Source organism: Polypterus senegalus, chromosome 11 (assembly GCF_016835505.1).
Source record: "Polypterus senegalus isolate Bchr_013 chromosome 11, ASM1683550v1, whole genome shotgun sequence".
Lineage (NCBI taxonomy): Eukaryota > Metazoa > Chordata > Cladistia > Polypteriformes > Polypteridae > Polypterus > Polypterus senegalus.
Window position 1 is genome coordinate 150132636 of NC_053164.1, and position 24636 is coordinate 150157271.

General features: G+C 37.0%; 2 protein-coding genes across 3 annotated transcripts in view; one reads left to right on the forward strand and one right to left on the reverse strand.

The window, feature by feature from the left end:
* Window positions 1-6411, reverse strand: part of srpk2 (SRSF protein kinase 2) — a 69903-nt gene extending 63492 nt beyond the window's left edge. For both annotated transcript variants that reach the window (XM_039769873.1, XM_039769872.1), the window contains exons 1-2: window positions 6307-6411; window positions 6103-6169 (exon numbers count right to left, since the gene is read on the reverse strand). In XM_039769873.1, the coding sequence (XP_039625807.1) occupies window positions 6103-6169; window positions 6307-6322 (83 nt within the window). In that variant the 5' untranslated portion in view covers window positions 6323-6411. The remainder of the gene's footprint in view (window positions 1-6102; window positions 6170-6306) is intronic.
* Window positions 6412-6419: 8 nt separating this feature from the next.
* Window positions 6420-24636, forward strand: part of pus7 (pseudouridine synthase 7) — an 83853-nt gene continuing 65636 nt past the window's right edge. Inside the window, exon 1 of the mRNA XM_039769881.1 lies at window positions 6420-6494. The gene's annotated coding sequence lies outside the window, so the exon portion shown is untranslated. The remainder of the gene's footprint in view (window positions 6495-24636) is intronic.

Below are 24636 nucleotides of genomic sequence, written 5' to 3' on the forward strand. Positions count from 1 at the left end.
ATGCTAGAACAGTGAACATGCTAAGAATCAGCAACCATGGCTACTAAAACTTCTTTTATTATACAACATACAGTATATACCCAAATTATATTCATTCACCCTTTATATCACTCAACAAATCATCACATTTGTGTACTGCATCAGTTCATTTCGACATTTAAAACCTAGCACTGTGGTTTCCTTACCTCACAATTTTGTCTGTCATTCCCACCTCTCATACGTGTCTTTGCTGTCACTTCAATGGAATATTTATATTTTTGTGCCACAGAATTAACAGCTCTCTGTGATGAGCTAAACGTTGTTGTTTTGGATGACAGAGGGCAGCATATCATGACAGAATTTGTGCTTAGAATAATCCAGCTAAATTTATTCCACAGCCAAGTGGCAAACCACTTATTTAGAATTCTCAGAAAGGAAGAATGCAAAAGTATGTGTTGTTTCAAATGTTTACCCTTTTGTCATTGATGGGTAAAAGCATCCCAATTGTCATCTACACTCCTCTCAGCTAATTATCAATTTCTCAACTGTCATAAAAATGAGAATTTGTTCTTTTTGTTATGATTGGATTCCATAATTGTCATAACTCCTTGCTCGGTTGGAACCATGAGAGCTACTTCTTTGTATTTACTGGTTTAGTTTGCTCTCACAAACAAAATGTTTAATCCCACATTAATAAACTAAATGGCATCTTGATTCATTCAAGGTTGATTTAAAATTCCTACAAATCACAATGCTCTATGGCCACCAAAGCCTGCTCATACAAGGGATTCAGATAAATTGCTACCATCGAGAAACAGTAAAAGTTACTAATGCCATCCTCTCTTGTTCTCTTTCTACTATATTCTAATTACAGATTTGTCAAGTACCAAGTTGTGGCTTAACTTTATTGCACATAGTAATAATATGCTGGTATAAAATAGTATTGGCTTTTTCAAAAATGTAAGGTTTTGTTCTAATAAAAATCTAATGTTATTAGTTCACTGCAGTGGGTTGGCACCCTGCCTGGGATTGGTTCCTGCTTTTTGCCCTGTGTTGGCTGAGATTGGCTCCAGAAGACCCCCGTGACCCTGTGTTCGGATTCAGCGGGTTGGAAAATGGATGGATGGATGTTATTAGTTCATTTCAGAGTTACTGTCACATGTAGACAGTGCAACGAAATTCCTATCTGCACAACATGAATCAGGCCGGCACTGTTCTTGTCTGGTGGCAGAAGTCTCCTGCTGTAGATAATGCAAAATATAACATCACAAAATAATAGGTAGTGGTGCGCAAAACAGAAGAGTTTGCTTTCGCATTCACATTAACTGTCATTTTGCAAACGTGCAGCTGAAAATTTCATTAAGAAGAGTATATTGAAGATTTAAAAGTATTTTGAGGAGTTAGAAATAAAGAAAGAAAGAAGCATTGCTACTTATGGGTTTGGCAACACTGTACACTTTTGTATGGGATGAGACAAAATAAGTCACTCATAGGCTTTGGCCAGTACAAAACTTTATGTATCCTGATAAAGATGTCTTTCCTTCAACCCCAGCACACTTCATTTGTCCAATGGAAATAGTCATCCCTACCTTTACACTAGCTTTTGGGTAGCACCCTCATTACAACCGTCCTACCTGATATGCCACATACAGCCTATATTTTAAGGTGAACCAGAACCAAGACAGATGCAAAATTTCTTGAAAATCTGTTACGCTATTTTGCGGAAGAAACCAACTACAATTTTATATAGATAACACAGAATGTGAGAACACTGCTACGTAAAATATGCACACCACACTGCTCATTCTTCGTCTTATTTTATTCAATTGGAAGAATTCTACTCTGCCATCAAAAAACCCAATGGGAAAAATAACATCTTACTTTGCTTAAAATTAGAAAATATCAGATTTCCTCAGTTTTTTTTAGAATCTGAAAACATTCATTAATAACAAATAATAAGAATAAATTTTATTTATATAGAGCATTAGTCTTGCATTAACACAAGATGGGCCTCTATTAAGATTTGTGAAAATATAGGAGTGACAAATGCTCTGTATACTAAGCTTTTTGCTCATATATCTTACTAAATTTAGATTGGGAAAGGGAGCCTAATATTGATTTGATATGCAACATAAATGTATATAAGTGGTATTGATTTAATGTGTTTGTTCTGTCTAATTCATTGTATTATAATTCATACAAAAATTAAAAAATGTACTGACAAATTCTTATTTAATTATTTTAAAGTTTCATGCATCAAATCCCTTAAACAAAGCATAAGGTTGTCAGCACTGATCTTTCATTTTAGAAATGCAAGTAACTAATTTTCACTAAACAGGAATTTCACAGCCAAAACAATCTAGTCAAAAACATCTAAATAACTGTGATACTGGATCACAAAATTTCTGTGTGGATTACCGTGCAAGTCAGTAAATGTTTAAATTTCAGTATATGAAGAACACTCTGTCACAGAAAGTATATATAGAAGCCACCCTAAAAAAATCTAAATTTTACACTTTTGAAATAAATTTCAAAATATTTGTTGAATTCATGCACACTTTTCAGTGTTGCTTGACATGTCAAATCCCTGAACAAGCACACATACTAAAAATAAATAACTAAAAAAAGCCTCACTCTCATTTATATGTAGTCTTTGTATCTCATTTATATGTACTAGATAATTCATTACTACAATTTAAACACAACCATATTCATAGGGTGGCACGGTGGAGCAGTGGAAGCGCTGCTGTCTCGCAGTAGGAGACCTGGGTTTGCTTCCCGGGTCCTCCGTGCATGGAGTTTGCATGTTCGCCCCGCGTCTGTGTGGGTTTCTTCCTACAGTCCAAAGACATGCAGATTAGGTGCATTGTCAATCCTAAATTGTCCCTAGTGTGTGCTGTGTGTGTGTGTGCACTGTGGTGGGCTGGTGCCCTGCCTGGGATTTGTTCCTGCTTTGTACCTAGTGCTGGATGGGATTGGATCCAGCAGACCGTCATGACCCTGCGTTAGGATATAGCAGGTTGGAAAATGACTGACTGACTGACCATATTCATATTCATATTCATATTGATGTTTACAACATTAGGCTGGCATAGTGTTCTTACTTACAGTTTAGAATTTTAGAGATGATGGCAAAATGGTCAGCATTGCTGGCTCACTGCTCCTAAAGACTAGGGTTCAAATCACAGCCAACTCAGTCTATCAGGAGTTTACACTCCTCTCAAATCATTAAGACACTTATATTAGGGTAGATGTGTTAGCCTGGTGTATGTGTCTAATTGTGAAATGGGAAGCACATCCAGTGCTGGTTCCTGCTGTGCACCTAATGCTGCCTGTATAGACTCTGGCTCATCTACATTTTGTAATAAAGGGCATATAAAATAAGCATTACAATTTTCTAAAATAAGCAATATAAGTGCTTTAAATGTGGATTTCCCTGCTTTAAAAACTAATTTTATATTGCTCAAATAAAGTCAGATAAAATTTAGACATGAACCTGAAATACTTTACAATTAAATTATCACAATATCAATAGTTGTACTATGCTGTCAACTCCTAAAGGACAGGACATCTTCAGTTCATGTTTACTTCTGTTGGCTTTTCATAATTTGTTTCCTGTCAATTTGAAAAGTGTTAAATGATCTTGTATTTTGTTTTGCCTTTGAGAATTTCTCTGTTGCTTGGTTTACTCAGAATACTTTGCCAATGTATTTATTCTCTATGAAGAACACAACATAAAATAAAAATTGTAAACCGAATAAACATCTCTGATAATATTAAAACCATATTGCAAGAAGAAACATGAAGCGTCATCACAAAATGAGTGGTTGGATATACAACACTAAAAAGCAAGTGACCCACATTTAGAAAGATATTATAAGTGTCCACAGTAAAAGTATATATATTTTTGATCTTTTTTTCTTTTGTTTTGATCCTCACTCAAGTATAAAACTGCAGAAAGTAATTCTGCACATGATCTTATAAAGCCCTAAATCACCTTTAGATCTAAAATTTGACACTGGGAAAAGGCAAAAAAAAAAAAAAATGCAGACAGTAAGATGATGCTCTAAATGAAGAGTGGATTGCTTAACAATGGAAAAAGCAATTTGGGAATTATAATTCTTTATATAGCACTTTTCTCACTTCTAATAATGTGTAAATAAAATAAGAACTATTACCATTGTCTAACAATGAAGTAGCACTTAAATAATCTAAAACACTCACCGAAAAGCCATGCAAATATTAGAAGAATATTAATAAAAAATTATATATATACTGATAGACCAGAAATCAAACCAGTATCCCTGGAACTGTAAAGCATTTATTTATATATTTGTCATTTATATTTTGATAAATGGGGATATTAAGGTAAAATTCTAATATATAAAAACCTATACAGTATACATGCATGCATACAGTAACTATAACATACTGTGCCTTCTTTGACACATCAGTTTAAAAAAAAAAAAAAAAGTAATAGTGTCTCTCTAAGCACAATGAAATTTTGACCAAATTACAGTTGACTTTGATGAGATTTCAGTATCCTGGTCGAAAGCAACATTTACTGATTTCTTGAATTGCAGTGATTGTCCATTTATGGCTTCTGATTACAAGGCATTTCCTAAATTAATCAATTTTTCTAACAACGTGAAAGGATTATCTGTGCAGTTTAAACTGAGGCTTACAAGCCTTGGTACTAAAACACTCTTCATAGACCTACTGTTATGCCACTCTTTTAATACCATCAAGAAATATATCCAGGTTAATAATCTGACAGCAGGATTTATTTCCAATGTAAGTGGGAACAGTCAAGCTTCTGAAGCATGCATGTTAACAAAAACAAAGGAGATATATTTTAGTATACTTACCCATTATGAAGATAAAGAGAAAATGTAGGTGCTAACGATTCTTTTTCTGCTTTTTTTACTTTACGTAATTAACAAGTTTTCCTCTGCATTGACATGCAGGATACGTAAACTGGCATTGCTAAACTTGTTCTAGTGTGTGTTTTCACCCTAGAATAGACTGGAGCCATTTCCAAGTATTTTTCCTGCTTTGTGCCCGATGATTACTAGGATAGGCTCCAGCTGCTCTGTGACCCTGCCACGGAGAAGCCGGTAACTAAAATGAATGTATGAATGGATGCTTTTTGCTATAGTTTCACCTTCTGAAATAAACTTCATTATGGACTGAGATCACAGGGAATACTATATACTCATCAGCCCAAACTGGACTAAGTGGTGCTGGTGCTTTGCCTGTGGCCCAGTGCACATCTTACTCTAGTTTGCATTAACAAAACCGCAATATATATCTCCAAATTACTTAAAGGGTTTAAAAATTTAATCCATGTCTGCAGCAATTTAAGAACAGTGTTCACATTTATGTGATATAAGATAGAACTATCAGTGACCAAAACACAACTATGGTATCACTTAAGGTGTTGTTGATAGTGCAGCTCCTGAAGCAGAATACAAGCAAGCTACACCTGTGGTTCCTGAAACTTTTGGAAAGGGTTAGTGAAAGTAACTTAGTTTATTCTACTAATGAAAAAGTAACATTACTATATTCTGAGAAGCATTCCCTTCATGTCAGAAACTGTTTCTACACAACTGGACAACCCCCACCTTAAACCACATAAATGAAGCAAAAGCCCAGCTGAAAGAATTGAGTAGCTTCCTTATTCATGTCCAGTCTTAGAATTAATAGGTTGCTGGTCAACTTCACAAGACTCAAATGAACACTAGAAGAACAAAACTCAAAATATGCAGTCAAGTCTTGAAAAAACTACAGCGGAGGGTGCAGAATGTTTTTTCTTAAAAGTCGGCCTATAGCTCACATAGAACATTGACAATACTCACTTACACCTGTCATGGTGTAAGATCTATAATCACATTGTCATCTGACAGGGTACACACCACCCATCACAACTCGACAATCACAAACAACCACGTCCTCCATGGTGCACGGATCCCTAACAGTTGGGAACCTACCGGCTATTCGCCGGCACGGGGCAGAGTGCCTAAAAATACCACACCCTTCCCTTCATGACACGGAACGGGTACCCACAGGCAAGCACCCCTCCACACCCAAGCATCTCCACTCAACCAGTACCCCCGGACTCACTTTCTGTGCTGCGCCGCCTTCTCTTTCTTCCCTTTCGGTCTCCTCTTCCGGGCCTGGATGGCCAGTACTAGGATGGATACGGGAGGCCGTTGCGGAGCGGAAGGACAGGAAGGCACAGAAAGACTCGTTAGTAAACTGTCAAGCTAGGGAATCCTTCAATCCCAAGCCCCTCGCCATACAGACCCCTGCAGCAATGCCTCTCACCTTTTCGGGAGCTCATGTTGACAAAACGCAGAGCAGCAACGGTAGCGGCGGCAGCAACAGCGGCGCGCGGCGAGCACGCGCAATGGTCACTGAGCTGGGAGCCCGCCTTCTCGGGAACGCGCAACCGCCACAACGGAGCAACCGGCGGCAGCCAAGCCGGGAAAGCGCAAGAATATAGGAGCAATATGGTAAGCGGAGGAAGGTTGTTGTAGTATGAAAATTATGGGGAAAAAGATTTGTGAAGCACAACAGAAAGGTAATAGCAGTGAATTAAAAAGGCCAACTCTAGTATTGCAAAAAAAGACGAAAATCAAAAAGGAAACGTAGTTATAAGCTGTAAGTAGCAAGTACAATACTAAACTAATAGTATATCATTTTCATATAAAAGCGTTCTTATCCTGCAAAATGTTTCTTGCAAATGTAAGCCATTTGTAAAGTAGTTTTGCTATCGACAGAAGATTATTAAATTCATCAATATAGTCCGATTGCGCAACTTGTAGTTTGATCCACTGCGGTGGGCTGGCGCCCTGCCCGGGATTTGTTCCAGCCTTGCGCCCTGTGTTGGCTGGGATTGGCTCCAGCAGACCCACGTGACCCTGTAGTTAGGCTATAGCGGGTTGAATAGTGGATGGATGGATGTGTTGGATAATGGATGGATGAATGAATAGTTTGATCCAGCATCTCAAGCAATGGGCTGTTGAGAGTTGTGTGTAATTCTCTTTCATCTCTTATCAGTAGTTTGCAATCTTGGTCCTAACTGCTTATCAGTTCAATTTAATTTATTCTAATATAGCTCACTTAATGCCCAGTGAGGCATACATATTGTTAATGAAAACATTACATACATTGAAAATACAAAAAAACTATGTTGAAATATCAAAACACCCTAAAAACACACACTAACCAAATGATCAGGAACAGTTATATGCCTGGTGATCAATGCAAATACCTAATGAACCAGTCATGTGGTAGCAATGCAATGCATAAAATCATGTAGACATGGGTCAGGAGCTTCAGTTAATGTTTACATCAAACACCAGAAAGTGGAAAAAATATGATCTCAGTAAATTTGACCCTTGCATGATAGTTGGAGCCAGATGGGCTGGTCTCAGTATTTCTGTAACTGCTGATCTTCTGGGATTTCATGCACAACAGTCTCCAGAATTGACCAGTGAGCGGCAGTTCTGCTGAAGGAAAGACCTTATTGATGAGAGAGTCAGAGGGGTATGGCCAGACTGGTTGGGCTGACAGAAGGTCTGGAGTTAGCCTCTATGTATACATGTGGAGAGCACCTCTGAATGTTGAACCTTGAGGCACACAACAGCAGAAGGCCCTGTTGGGTTCCAATCCTGTTGGCCAAGAATAAAAAGTGGAGGAGCAATGGGAACAGGCTCACCAAAACTGGACAGCAAAAGACTGGAAAAACAGACTGGTCTGATTAATCTTTGATTAATGGTGAGACACACAGATGGCAGGGTCAGTATTTGGCATAAACTGAATGAATCCATATACCCAGTCTGCCTTGTTTCAACATTCCAGGCTGGTGGTGCAATGGTGTGAGGAATGTTTTCTAGGCACACATTTGGCCTGTTAATATTACCCAGTCAATTTGGATATTGTTGCTGACAACATGTATCCCTTCATGACCACAAATTACCCATCCTCTAATGGCTACTTTAAGCATGATAATGCACCATGTCAAAAAGTAAAAAGTCATCTCAAACATGAACAGAACACTGAACTCATTGTCTTTCCATAGCCTTCAGTCACAGAATTTGAATCCAATAAAACACCTTTGGGATGTGGTAGAATGGGAAATTTGCAGTATGAATATGCAACTGTCAAAATTTACAGATATTTTGTGATGTACCATAATCTCAAATCAATGTTTCCAACATCTTACAGAAACCATGTCACAAAGAACTGACGCTGTTTTGACAGTTAAAGAGGCCCTGCCCAGTATTAGTATAGCGTTCCCTATAGTCTATTTTAGATAAACTAATATTTTTCCAAAAAAGAACTAAAAATGGTTCTCTCAAAATGTAATTGTCCTACCATCTGCCAGGACATGCTTATGCCAGTTTGCAATGCAGCATTGTTTAGGAAAACAATTATAAATTCAGCCAAATACTATAAAAGTACAATGCAAAAACAAAACTATTTTTGTATAGTGCTCTTGCCCGAGTGCATGTGCAAAGTGCTGTGAACAATTCTCAGTTAAAATACAAGTATAAATTGTACTAATTACAATATACATAATTAGTACACATAAAAGTACAAATTTGTTAAAACACATGGAGAACAAGGTGAAACTGACAAAACATAAATGGAAACCAAAAACATTTGTCCATTAGTTAATTGAAGAACTATGACCAGTTGACAACAGAGGAGATTAAAACTGTAAAAGTAAAACGCAAAAACAAAGTCATACACAGTAATAGTCCTGGAGACCTTTGCCAATTTGCTGCCTACTTCCTCTCCTGGTTATTCTATGGTGGTCTGTTCTGGCAGTTCAATCTGGCGAGAGAATCCTTCCATCCAATGATTCCAATGCTCCTTTAAGCAGGAACGCAGCCAGGTAGTGGACCAGTGGCATCAAGTCCTACATCCAGGCAGAGAGAATAGAAACAGAATTGAGAAAAGCTAGAAACGGTTTATAAATATTGTATTAAATGACAAATAAATAGGAAATGTGGTCAAAGTCTTGTCATGGGCAATGAAAAATCTCCTTCAAAGTCCTGTTCCAAGTGATAAGATAACATTTTTAAACTTGCCTCATCCAATTCAGGGTTGGAGGGGGCTTGTACAAAGCCAGAAACAACCCTAGATGAGATTATAGCCCTTTCCTTTACACGCATAAACCAACATGGGAACACTACAGCATCACTAATTAGTCTAATGTACTTCTTTGGGATGCAAATGGAAAAGTTGAGTGCCTAGAAAAAAAATTAACATTAAGACAGAAAGACTGCATGGCAAAGACAAAGCGATACTCAAGCAATGAAACTTTTGAAGTTTTTAAAAAGAAATATGATCAGTGGCAGTAGTTGATCTAACAAGTGTTTAATATGTTAAGAAAACCAAGTCTTCAGCCTTGATTTAAAAGCCAAGGCTAATGGGGTGATTCTTATATTGGCAGATACAGGTCTTTCCTGAGTTTGACACCTTTTGAGCTGAAGGCTCAGCTTTCTCTGGTAGTTTTATTATTTTTTTAATTTTATGCAGGTATGAATCTTAAGATCATGGTGTCCTTTGTAGAAAAGGACTAATAATTTCTTTAAGGTAAGGAGTAATGTGCTAAATGACTTACAAATGTCAGGTGACGTATTTGATCAATATCTCTAAATCTAATTACACACCAATGCTGCCATTAAAAAACTGCTGTAAAATTAGTTCTATTTCTTAGTTCTATTTCTTGTTTTGATTTAAATGTTGGGTAGTAAGTAAACCATTTTTTTTTCATTTAATTAATATCTTAAAAAGATTATATTGTCAACTAAAATAATTCTGCTGTAATTGTGGATCAGAAACGCATCTTGCAGCTGCTTTCATTTTTTTCTTGAGCAATATAGTAAGTATATGTATTTTATAGTAAACGTACTGTATAGTCAGGAATTGTGTCACCTTATTAGAGCACTTATCAGTTCAAATGTCAGAGAATGAGCAGGCTACTTTGCTGGCAATATGTGGTTTCTCACAGATTTTTTTAAACCAGTATAAAAGTTATTACATAAATCATTAGATGTTTCATAGACTCCATCTGGCATGCCAGTCAGATTTTATTCTACATCTTATACCTGATGCTGCCAAACTAGGCTAAAGTTCCTTGTGTTCCTGTAAAGGAAAAGTGTGTTTACAAAGTGAAAAAAACAGGTTTAAATAATGTATTTCTTGCAATAAAGCTATCCTCACTAAATATAACTTTCTTAGGGGAAACGAAAAAAGTTAAAAACATTCTTTTAAGTATACTGCAGTCCTGTAAGAGCTGTATATGTTCATATTGAATTCTATAAAATGTAGCAAATCATTGCGATTGGGCAACATTGGATTTAACATTCTTTTTCCTACCCTGGTGGGCTTGTGGTAGAGCCTGGCTTTGCTGCTACTTTGACCAAGTTATGTACTGTAATACTGCAAAAGGAGCACCAGGGTTAATGGGAGACATTAGCATCAACAATGGTATACCCACCAACAAGCCTTCCTCATTTTACATCATAATAAAAGACACAAGCCTACACTAAAGTGCATTGCACAATGCCACCTGGCCTTTTATATATTTTTACATTATTACCAATTTATTATAGCTTTAACAATGTAGCATATATATATAGAATTGTGTTTATAAATATTTAAAATTGGTTTGTGTTTAGTTTTGTGTTATTTCAACTATATTATAATTGTAAATGGGGAAACACCGTTGTGTAGTGCAGAAGTGCAAGACACTGCTTTAATAGTATAGGTGGGGACTCAGGCTTTCAGGAGTAATTTAATTCATTTGGAACATCTCTTGATAAGATGTGGAACTTGTTTATTTTGTCATTATGTGTTGTCTTCATATACTAAAGTCCCTACATGGCCCATACTATATGTTTGATATCTGCCCATAAAAAAACATTATGTTCTATTTTTACCATGATGTTTTTGTAATTATCACCACAAGCACAACTTTGGTCTATCAAATCACTTGCTGGTTCATTCAGTTGCATATCTGGTATGGAGATTCAACAAGCAAGTAATGTATACATAATGGGCCAGGTTAAGAGCTAGGAAAATAAGCAAAGACTACACTCACACTCGGGCAACCATCTCTTTCAGTTATTACCATTGAGGAAACATTACCAGTCACTAAAGCCAAGAATTACCAGACATACTGTAGAAACCATTTCTTTGCTACAGCATTGACTATGGTTAAGCACAGTCTGTGGTTCTTCTGATTCTCTTCCTGATTTTTATTTTCCTCCATTGAAAATAAATTATGTTTATATTACTGGGTGGTCGTGCAATTCTAGTTTGCTGTATTGTTTTATGTATCTATATTTACTATATAATGTGATGGTACCTTGTATTGTATAATCCATCCATTTTCCAACCCACTGAATCCGAACACAGGGTCACAGGGGTCTGCTGGAGCCAATCCCAGCCAACACAGGGCACAAGGCAGGAACCAATCCTGGGCAGGGTGCCAACCTACCGCAGTGTATTGTATAATGTATTGTTTAATTCTATGCATCTTATGTCTATGGCTGTAACACCAGGAGAAATTCCTGGCAACTATGTTGCCTGATATTAATGTTCAAACGTTTTTTTACCTTTTACACTTTTATTGCTGATGTTATCACCTGCTATATCCCATGTAATATTTGATAGGTTTCAAGATGGGAGTGGCGACTAGGCTGAAGGAGAAGTCCCCCTTGACTCAAAACATACACTGCATTGCACTTTGCTTGGCCCTCATTGCAGATCAGGTGTCAGATAAAGTACCTTACATGTATAAATTTCAATAGATAATAAAGTATGTTATACTATTACTTACTGTAGGACATTACCTACTGTAAGACATTCCACTGGATTGTTATTGAATCTTTCCAGCTTTGCTATACATTTGACTTCAAATATTTAAAACCTTTCAAGTTCAAGTATATTAACAAGTAACAAAACTGTTCTTTCATGTATCCTTAGAATAATGACAATAATAATGTGCCAATAAAAGACACACATACAATTATACATTGAATATAACATTCTGTATATATTCAAATTACATACTACATATACAAGAACGTGTACAATATTTGAAAGGTTTATGTTTGTTTGATTAATGGTGAAATTTGTTAATGTTTTGCCTTTGTCAAGCTGTAATTTACTATATACAAAGTGCTTACTTATATTTCATGCAGTATGTTAAATATGGTTTAAATAGGTTTGGTAGAATGGATTTAAGCCTATAAAGTTTATTCTTTAACACTAAGGTAGAGTTAAATAAATATTTTTTAAATGTTTACAGACTTTTCATTGCTTTCTAAAAATGACCCTCTTGAAGAGTACAGTAACTTGAGCCTTAAAAATACTGAAATGAGCCAAAATTATCCCACAAGCATTATTAAAGCATTATTCAAAGTAGCCACTAAATGTACATTCAGGCTGCCCTGAATACATATGAAATTTGGTTTTAAAGAAGAAAACAAGTAATAGACTTGGAAAAAAAAAATTATTTTGCCTATTTTGTGCATTTATTACAGCATTATTGGAAGCCAGAATCTGTTTCAGCAGCGTTAGATACAAGGGAATGATTGTTAGGAATCTGACAGATTATGTTCCCTGACCTTAAATGTTTTTTTTATGTATTTATCTAGTTTTAAGTGTTTTTATATGTTTATTGTAATTATTTTATGTTAATAGTGTTCCATTGATGTATTATATTATTATGTGTGAAATTAAGTTCTCTTATATCTCTATTGTTTTGTTTGCCACCCTTACAACACTACACCTGAGCACTACCTCTGGCTATCTAGGTACATTTAAATTCATGGGAATCACTGTGAGCATTCAGTTTGTTTTCTTATTGATTTTTCGTTCTTGTTAAATTACTGCTGTTTATGGATTATTCTTGTGGATTATGTTTTGGGACTGATTTACTTAGGATTTCTTCTCAAGCAAACAATTTTTGCGTCCTTTTGAGTCTTTTGTGAGATTTCTCTATTTTTTTAAGAAATATTTTTGTTTATAAAGATTTTCTTGATGGTCAGTCTCTTCAACTAAACATTTTTGTGGCTTCCTTTCCTTATGGGACACTTTGATATTTTAAGACATTTAAATTTATTTTTGAGGTTTAAAAACCCTCTTGGGCCTTCAAGGGCAGGCCAGTGTAGTTGGGATTAAGCCCATAGGGTGGAAGCCCTTTCCAGAAAGGCAGAGGAGGCCTGGCCTGGCCAGGGAAACCTTTTGGTGGCCTCACACCTCATTCTCATTATGATCCTTCCTCCATTGCAAAAATGTCACCAACCCTGAATTAAACACCTGTCCACTGCAAGATGCACTCATGCATGCAACCTCATACACTCACACTAGGCTAGTTTATCATCACCAGTATATAAAAGTACAAAAAGAAAACCCATGTAAATATGCAGAAAATTAACAATTTTACTTAGTAAAAGGTTGAACTAGGAATCAAACCCAGGTCCTTAGAACTGTGAAACAGTACAGAGTCGAATACAATCCAAAACTTTTTGCTTCTTGTTTAATAAAATAAGCCATTTTATATATTGTAGTGTCTTCCCTGAACACCATTTCGTCCTTGGTAAATACTTTATCTGATTGCTTCTAGGCACAATTCTGTCCTGAGAGTTAATGTTCCCAATAAGAAGCATAGGGTGTAAGCAAATGTTTCTACATTAAACAATTGCATATTTGAAGCATAAAACCACTTTGACAGCATCTGGATGGATAGAGGATAATGTCCTATATATATATATATATATATATATATATATATATATATATATATATATATATATATATATATACAGTATATATGTATATATACTAGCAAAATACCAGCCAGGGAGAAGTAGTGTGTTAAAGAAGTTATGAAAAGAAAAGGAAACATTTTGAAAATAACGTAACATGATTGTCAATGTAATTGTTTTGTCATTGTCATGAGTGTTATATATACACACACAGACACATATATAAACATATATATAAATATATATATATATACAGTTATATATATATACATATACACACATACATATATATACATATACATATATACACATACTGTATATACACACACACATATATATACATACTGTATATACACATATACATATCTACATATATACTGCATATACACATATATATATACAAATCTACATATATATCCACATATATATATATTAGGGGTGGGACTCGATTAAAAAAATTAATCCAATTAATTAGAGGCTGTGTAAGAATTAATCTTGATTAATCGTATGTAATCGCACACGTAAATTTGCCCCAAATCGCAAATGGTTTTTTTTAATTTAAAAGTGTTTTAGTGGGCGACAGAATCAAATAATAGACATGTACATGAATATTGTAAACTGAAGCTGTTTTAATTTCTGAAAAAAAGCCTTTAAACTGCATTTGAATTCAAAACAGAAACAAAAATATCATCCCTGGTTAAAATTGGGCAGACTTAAAAATAAAGTGGTAGTTTAAGTACTTTAAGTAGATTTTCAGAATAGTATTGTCTTTAAATAATAATAACCAAAATTTCAACATAAAGTGCAGTTTTTCTTCTTAAAAAATAAGTCAGAAACATAAAAGGTAATTTGACCAACTTAATCTTTAAACTCTGAGTAACCTTAGCCAAAATTATTTTGTACATTAGGCTAAAACAGTGTGATCATTGAACATATTGTAATTAGATGTAATTAGAATTGCTAACGGTCATGGAAGTCCAATGATCCCCAGTAAGAGCCACAAAGTCCGCTTTCTGTAATGCATCTAATTTTGCTTGCTTTTCAGTGTGCACAAAACCATGCTTTTATCAAGGCTTTGCTCGGGAAGTCGAAATGATCAGTCGTAGGAACGCGCTTTATTCCGACTCTAACATTTTTGTAGCTGTGATGTGTGCATCAGTGTAATGGATGTACCAGGAAATCATGCATTGACAAAAGTTCCCTTTTGCTTGGAATTGAAAGTGTGATTAAATGCGTTATTTTTAACGCGTTATGGAGTACATGCATCGAAGCTTCTCAGCTGTGCTTGTGCTAATAAAGGGAAACATTTTAAAAATAACGTAACATGATTCTGCGTTAACCGAATGTTTTTCATACGTCCCAAACCAAGGAGATCGAAGGTAAAATGAATCGGTAGCGCCTACATACTCAGTGCATCCCTCTCGGAATCGAAGCTCGAATGTCGGCGTTAGAGGCGAAGACTTTACAATTGCGCCACAGCGTGTGGCTTGTTTATGCGGGAGTATGTACTGTAGATCGGGTATATATATACATTTATATATATACCCGCGTATCGCAGTGGAGAAGTAGAAGTTATGAAAAAGGGAACATTTTAAAAATAACGTAACATGATTGTCAATATACAGTAATTGTTTTGTGACTGTTATTGAATGTTGCTGTCATCGAGGATTTGATTATCATTATTTGTTTCAATCAGGGTCGTATTTGTACGATGTGTTGTGTTCAAGTTACATTCAGTGTTTGTCAATCGTTGTAAAGATAAGAGGTTTCATTCATCGATTAGTTTCTTACTGCATCAATAAACAGCTCGTCTTCCTCTTTATCTGAGATGTGACAAACTGCATGCACGGGTTTTTTTTTTTACACTGTCTTCCTTTAGCGGGACATTCACTTTTCCCACAGTGTGCTTTGTTTCCGCAGTAGCTGCACTTATGAATATGATTCTATGTATCAGGCGCTTCATATTTTTTTGCTGCCTTCTCAATTGTGTAATTCGGTTTTGTTCAGCACTCTTTGGAACTGTTGCTTTTGTCTGTGCACGCGTCAGTTCACGTGAGCCGCTTAGTGTTCTTGCATCGAAGGTTCCCAGCTGTGCTGGTGCCATCTCGTGTAATGTCAGCTAAGACCCGGCACTTAAAAGTTTCTCTCGCAGTTTCGCTGAGTTTGTGCCAAACACCACCCTGACCATCTCATCTTCCTCTGCATAAGCACAGTCCTTCACACGTGAATATTTACCGGCAGTGTTTGTATTGGATTGCCGCTGATGGACGGCCTTATATGGGCAGGCACTAAATTACAAACGCTAGTGGCAGCCTGTCTATGAACTTAATTTAATATAAACTTACGGTTCACGCCGTGCTTTGTTTCCGCAGTAGCTGTACTTATGAATATGCTTGTATGCATCATTTGCTTCATAATGTTTTTCTGCCTTCTCAATTGTGAAATGGCGTTTTGTGCTCATCGCTGTTTGGAGTTCTTCCTTGTTCTCTACGTACTTACGTAGGAGGCGTGATGATGTCACATGAAACTCCGCCCCCCACAGCCATCTCCAACTCAACTCTATTACATTATATGTAGAAAAAATCCAGTTATGACCCTTACGCGTAGAATTTCGAAATGAAACCTGCCCAACTTTTGTAAGTAAGCTGTAAGGAACAAGCCTGCCAAATTTCAGCCTTCTACCTACACGGGAAGTTGGAGAATTAGTGATGAGTGAGTGAGTGAGTGAGTGAGTGAGTGAGTGAGTGAGTGAGTGAGGGCTTTGCCTTTTATTAGTATAGATATATATATATATATATATATATATATATATATATATATATATATATAGTGACAGATAGAGGGCGCTATCTTCTTCTTGACCCCTCAGACAATACGTCAGATACAGGTAAAAGTCCAATAAGTTGACTTTTTATTAATAAACATTGCACAAAGTACCCTCCTCTCCACAATACTCATAGAAATAATTCTCCAATACAATAATAAATAAACACTCCACCACTCCCAAACACGTTGCCACCCTTCCACGCAGCTCAGCTCAACCCTGGGATCTCCCACAGTCCTTTAAATAGTCCATGACCGGGAAGTGCTCCTGAACCCCTGTCCATGTGACTTCTTAGCACTTCCGGGTCAGATCAAAACTCCTCTTCTTCATCCCAGAAGTACGTCATTCCCTTTGTCAATGTGACTCGGACGCATTTCTGGGTTGTAGGTGAAAATGCTCACTGCTCCTCCATGCAGTGCCTTCTAGCGGCCCCGTGGCATCCAGTAGGGCTGTAAAGGAAAACTCCAACGTCCATAATTCCCTGCTGGCATTCGGGGCACCTCCATGCTGCAGGGAGGGCTCCACCTGGCAGCCTGGGGGTATTGGCCGGGATGACTTATATATCTATACTAATAAAAGGCAAAGCCCTCACTCACTCACTCACTCACTCACTCATCACTAATTCTCAAACTTCCCGTGTAGGTAGAAGGCTGAAATTTGGCAGGTTCATTCCTTACAGCTTCCTTACAAAAGTTGGGCAGGTTTTATATCGAAATTCTTCGCGTAATGGTCATAACTGGAAGCTGTTTTTCTCCATTTACTGTAATGGAGATGATCTTGAACGCCGTGGGGGCGGAGTTTCGTGTGACATCATCACGCCTTCCACGTAATCACGCAGTACATAGAAAACCAGGAAGACATGCATTATATAATTGAGAAGGCAGCGAAACAATAAGAAGCGAGACATATACAGCCATATTCATGATTTCTGCTACTTCGGAAACAAAGCACGATGTAAACCTACACTTTAAATTAAGTTCATAGACAGGCTTCCGCTGGCGTTTGTAATTTAGTGCCTGCCCATATAAGGCCGTCCGTCAGCGGCAATCCAATAGCAAACTCCACTAAATATTCACGGGTGAAGGACTGTGCTTATGGAGAGGAAGATGAGATGGTCAGGGGGGTGTTTGACACAAACTCAGCGAAACTGCGAGAGAAAGGACTAAGGTAACATTAAATACAGCCATGGACATCGCACGAGATGGCACCAGCACAGCTGGGAACATTCGATGCATTTACACCGAGCGGCTCACGTGAACTGACGCAGTGCACAGATAAAAGCAACAGTTCCAAAGAGCGCTGAACAAAAACCGAATTACACAATTGAAAAGGCAGCAAAAAATATGAAGCGTCTGATAAGCATATTCATAAATCCAGCTACTGCGGAAACAAAGCACACGGTGGAAAAAGTTAATGTCCCGCTAAAGGAAGACAGTGTAAAAAACCCGTGCATGCAGTGTGTCAGGTCTCAGATAAAGAAGAAGACGAGCTGTTTATTGATGCAGTAAGAAACGAATCGATGAAAGAAACCTGTCATCTTTACAACGATTGACAAACACGGAATGTAACTTGAACACAACACATCCTACAAATACGAACCTGATTGAAAGAAATAATGATAATCAAATCCTTGATGACAGCAACACTCAGTAACACTCACAAAACAAATACTGTATATTGACAGTCATGTTACGTTATTTTTAAAATGTTCCCTTTTCTTTTTCTAGCTTTTTTAACACACTACTTCTCCGCTGCGTTACGCGGGTATATATATATGTATATATATATCCCAAACTACATACTCGAATAATGGATACTTTATTCGCCATCAATGATTGTTTTGGTAAAGCCATACTCAGTGTATTCATTAGATGAACGGTAAAAAAGTAAGAGCGAGGGAGGATGCAGGCTGTAGTGCGCGTCAACTCTATCTGAATTGCGATCACATTTGAAAAAATATATCTTTTAAGTTCTATTTACTCCATATGTGTCAAACTCAAGGGCCGGGCCACATCCGCCCGGTGTGTAATTATATCCGCCCGAGATCATTTTATATACTGTATTATTGTTATTAATGGCCCGGGTATATGAAGCGCTGGTAACACAATAAACTACAGATCCCATAATGCAATGCAACGCTTCAGCTGCCTTGCAGAACACTTACCACGTTAATCAAGTCTAGCTTATGATGCTGAAAGTTATTGCGAAGCTAGCTCACACGATGCTGAAGAGAAAAGTTGATTCTGAAAATAGAGCCTTTAAAAACCGATGGGAGGCTGAGTATATGTTTACTGAACCCGTGTGTCTCATTTGTGGAGCTAATGTGGCTGTAATTACAGAATTTAATCTAAGACGGCACTATGAGACAAAACATCAGGGTAACCTGAATGCAATGCAGAAGATACAGAAAGCAGAAGAATTAAATAAGAATCTGACACTTCAGCGGACGTTTTTACCCGTGCACAATCACAAAGTGATTTCAAGTGAAGCTGCTTTTATGGGAGACACAAATGCACCAGTACAACCCTGTTGCCAAGTAATGTTAAACCAAGTCGTCACTACGGTGTTCCCAAATACGCACTTTGCTGATAAACTGAGCGACTGCGCACTGAGTTTGCACGGCGCTTTGGTGACTTTGAAGAACAAAAAGTCCGTCTACATGCGGCTCGAACCTTGTGCATGTTTGGTAGCACATATCTGTGTGAGAAGCTCTTCTCAGTGATAAAGACTAACAAAACAGCACACAGGAGTCGCCTCACTGATGAGCACCTGCAATCCATCCTGAGAATCTCCACAACACAGAACCTCACACCAAACAGAAACGAACCTGTTGCCAAAAAAAGATGCCAGGCGTCCAGCTCTAAAATGACATATGAGCAAAGACAACTGAATGATTTGATTTGTTATTGCTGAAAGGAACACATTTTATTTATATTTCCAGGTTTTGTTATGCAGCATGTTCATATTTGAATTTGTATAATTTTGACAGGATATATTTTTATGGAGAGCAAAATCTTTTGGGATATTTAAAATCTAAGTTTATTTTTTATATTAAATTACATAAGAGTAAAGAAATTTGAATGTTTGTTCTTTTAATGTTTACTTTATTTCTAACTTGTATAATTTAGACAGGATATATTTTTATGGAGAGCAAAATATTATAAGTTGTTTAAGGTTTGAGTTGATTTATTCAGGAATAATATTCCTGTCTGTTTTTACCATTCCTACCAAAGATATTTCTGTCGACTAAATAAAAATTCCTTCTATTTAAAATTTAAAAGAACTTGAACAAATACATTAGTTCATAATATCCACGCAGACTTGCACGTAAGAGCGGGAGTTATCCGTTTTAACAAGCAGCGTATTGCACTGATCCGAAATAGCTGTATGTGTATATATGTAGATATATATATGTGTATGTATATATGTGTATATATGTGTATATGTATAGATATGTATATATATATGTTTATGTGTGTGTGTAAATAAATAAATATATATATATATGTGTATGTATATAAATATGTGTATATATATATATGTGTTATATATATATATATATATATACTGTATATGACAACAACACTCATCACTCACAACAGTGACAAAACAATTACATTGACAATCATGTTACGTTATTTTCAAAATGTTTCCTTTTCTTTTCATTGCTTCTTTAACACACTACTTCTCCGCAAGCTTGGTATTTTACTAGTATATATATATATATATATATATACTAGCAAAATACCCGCGCAGCGCCAAAGTACTGCCTTAAAATTTTTATTAAGAACAAAATTAAACCTTTTTAAACTGAGGGAAAATATACCAATAATTATTTGTTAAGTATCTCTTTGTATACCACATTGTCAGTTCGGCTCTCCAGTTGTAATATGACCAAGCTGTGCGCTGAGCTTACTCTTGAGCATGCAATGTACAGTTGGCCATGTGAAAAGTAATCTTGTCTCACATCTCACAGCTTGGATTGCTGATGTCATAATCGGTTTGAGTTTCATGGTTTGTTTCAATTATGACAGTATTTGCAGGACTTGTGTTGAAGTGACATTCGGCATCTGTCAGGCGTTGTAATCATACAACCGGTTTCATCGATAACTTCACATCCAGCTTTTGAGAGTGTAAACATTCATAAACATCAAAGTGTCCACAACTGAAATCGTCACCTGTGAATCTAAGATGTTTAAGAGGCATTGGCGGTTGTCGAAAGGTGTAAAATATTTGGCCATTTCGGTACACTTGAAAGCGACAACCGAACAATTCAGCGGCAGCCATCAACTCACATGCAGAACCATAGGTGAAGGGCTTAAGCATTTCACTCTTATAGTGCTACTGTGTAGTATAATTATCTCCTGCACCGTCATCAGTCCACACCTTGAACCTGTCCCAGTCATTCAATACATAAGACACAATGTTCCTCTGGATATCAAGAGTGAGCCTGATATGGCTGTGCAATATGTAACAAAGAGAATGGAAAAGGCAGGTGCCATCTCCGGGCATGGAAACCACTCGGTAAGTGACAGTTCTTTGATCAATGGTGATCACCTCAAAAGACATGTTAATGGGTGTACGGTTGGAGCGATAAAGGAAATGGGTACCTGAACAATGTAAAGTAAGTCTAAAATACCTACACAATAACTATAATCGTAATAAACGAACAATAAAACAGCGGAGAAGCCGTGGATTAAATAAAAAGGCTGTAGTTAATAGCATGGAGACGTGAATCCCGTGGCGAAGCAAGGAAGGGAATGTAGAGACTGGAGCGACGGACGGCCTTATATAGGCAGGCAGTCAACAACGTGGGAGGCGTGGGGAGGGGGGACCCAACGCCGCCTCACACAGTGACCGAGCTGCAGGCTATGGACATATATATGTACGTAAATAGGATTCAGTTAGCGTTGGGAACCCGCATACCAAATTTCTTGAAGAAGGGCCCATAAGTAACAAAGACCGTTGGAAAGTTCAATATGGCGGCCAACAGTGGCGTCATACTACTGAAATAAGTATGTACATTGGTTTTGGTTAGCGCAGGGAAGCCGCCTACCAAATCTCGTGAAGATGGGGCCATGAATAAGAAAGTTCAACATGGCGGACGTTGTCGACCGTTATGACCATTATGCATAGAATTTTCAAAATGAAACCTGCTTAACTGTTGTAAGTAAGCTGTAAGGAATGAGCCTGCCAAATTTCAGCCATCTACCTACACAGGAAGTTGGATAATTAGTGACGTTGGAAAGTTCAATATGGCGGCCGACAGTGGCGTCATACCACCGAAATAAGTATGTACATTGGTTTCGGTTAGCACAGGGAAGCCGCCTACCAAATTTCATGAAGATGGAGCCATAAATAAGAAAGTTCAACATGGCGGACGTTGTCGACCGCGGACGTTATCGACCGCTATGAGCGTTACATGTAGAATTTCTAAATGAAACATGCTTAACGTTTGCAAGTAAGCTGTAAGGAATAAGCCTGCCAAATTTCAGCCTTCTACCTAAACGGGAAGTTGGAGCATTAGTAATAAGTGAGTGAGTCAGTGAGGGCTTTGCCTTTTATTAGTATATATATACATATATATACACATTTATATGTGCTTTTACTGAATTCTGACTGGGAAGTCAACACAGTATATAAATTTGATTACTTTCCTAATGGTTTCTTTTAATCATCTCCTAGAACCCTGGTGATGCAAGGGGTTTGACAGCTTGGAAGAAGTACTGTAGAACTGCTTTTTAAAAAGACTGCAGACAATCTTACACTTGTGGTAGAAATAACATTCTCAAATTGATATAATAGGAAGTGACAGACGAAGTGTAATACAAACATTAACTCCAAGGATGAAATATATGCAGAAGCAAATATACTGTATTCTTGTCCAGATCTGGGACCCACTTCTGAAAGGTTGACTAAAGAGTATTCAAGAGCTCAGGTGACCTGTGTATTGTAATCAAGCTCCACCTACAAAAACTGTATTGAGCCAATGTGTAACTACAAAGAGGAGAGGTCCAATAGCAGACAAAGTTGTATGAAGGAATACCAGACAAAGGTGACACAAACTGGCCTTCAGGATGTAAATGCTACTTTCGTGACAGTGTCAGAAATTTGTAGAAATATATATATATAAACTTCTGTACAAAAATAATGATTTTTAACTCTTTTGTTTATGAAAATTCTGTTTGTGCTTCTGAATATAAATTTAGCACACTCTATTTAACATGACTATTAAACTCTTGTCTTAACCATGTTCAAGTTCAGTTATGTCAGACTTCTCTTCAGTAACAGATGTAACACTTGATGGAGAAAGAAAATAAAATTGACTGTCAGAACAAATATGGACAATCCTCACAGTCATTAAAGGCCATGGCCATGTTTTCCTGCAGTTTATTCTGTAGCTGTGTAATACTGGTAATGAGAAGTAATCCATCCATCCCATCCATTATCCAACCCGCTATATCCTAACCACAGGGTCACAGGGGTCTGCTGGAGCCAATCCCAGCCAATACAGGGTGCAAGGCAGGAAACAAACCCTGGGCAGGGCGCCAGCCCACCGCAGGGCACACACACACCCACACTAGGGACAATTTAGGATCACCAATCCACCTAACCTGCATGTCTTTGGACTGTGGGAGGAAACCGGAGCACCCAGAGGAAACCCACGCAAACACGGGGAGAACTTGCAAACTCCACGCAGGGAGGACCCGGGAAGAAAACCCGGGTCTCCTAACTGCGAGGCAGCAGCGCTACCACTGCGCCACCATGCCACCGAGAAATAATCCAATAAAGTCAATTTTACTCTATAGTCAACATTCACTTTACAATGGAATGCTGCATATTTTCTGCATGTAAATGCTCCATCATTCATATTAGTGGGGTTTTTTTCCTCACGAAAATGTATAACACAGGAGGCCCACCTTTAGCTGTTTCCTAGCAACTGCCTATTACATAATGAATTATGGACATGGCAAAATGTTTGTGAGGCCTTCAAAAAGTTACAGAGACTTGTCCAGTACCTGTCCCATAATGCCTTTATCCCAGGCTATTAGCCCCCAGCTACTACCTTCAGGCTTCAGTGTGCCTGGTCCCAAAATGAAAAACTATCTTTAAAGTCCAAAGAAGAACTTACAAATTCAGAAAAATACAAAAATGTCTTACAAAGGAGAGTATAACAATAAACATATGATTTGTTGAAATACCCCAAAACAAAGTATCTTTATAAATTGAGAATGTATTAATAAATACAAAAAGCAAACAAATTGCAAAAAAAGGGATTTGCCTAAAAAGGAATCCAAGGTGAACAAATCCCAAAAAGCAAAATCTAAGAACATGAGCAAAACCCAGAAATATCAAAGGAAAACAATACTCACAGTAACCTCCAAACAGCTATCAATGATTCACTGCCAGGACTCTCTCTCTGACCTCAATATAAAGGCAAAGGGAGAACCTAAAAGCAATGACGTCAGAGTAGTCTCTACCTCCTAAGGGTTACACCCACAAAACACAATGGTAAAACATTAAAGATACAGCACACTAATAAAAACTAAACCTAACAGAAATTACATAAAGACATTTATAACAATAATTCAAACACAACAGGAACAAAAATTCTCAATTAACATAAACCACCCTAATTTTTGGGTGTTCATAAGAAATGTAATGATTTACTTCATGAGACAGAACTACATAATAGAATATAGTTGCATCAGATATTTGAAATATTAAAATGTCTGCTTCAATTTAAATGTTGACTCTAAATATTATTGATTGAAATAGGACAAAATCATAAACAACATCTTATTCATAGTCATTGACTTTAAAATAGTCTAAAATGATACCCTAAATGCTTATGTTTGAAATTTATCATTTTTAATCTTGAGTGAACTGCTCTTAGAGGACTGCGGCCACCAGTAAAGAATCAAATATGAAATACATAATCATGCTCATCATCAGCAGTCTTGAAATAGCTTAAAATGACACTCTGCATGCCAATATTACAAATCCCTATTTCTTCATAGTTTTGTAAAAAAGAGTAAC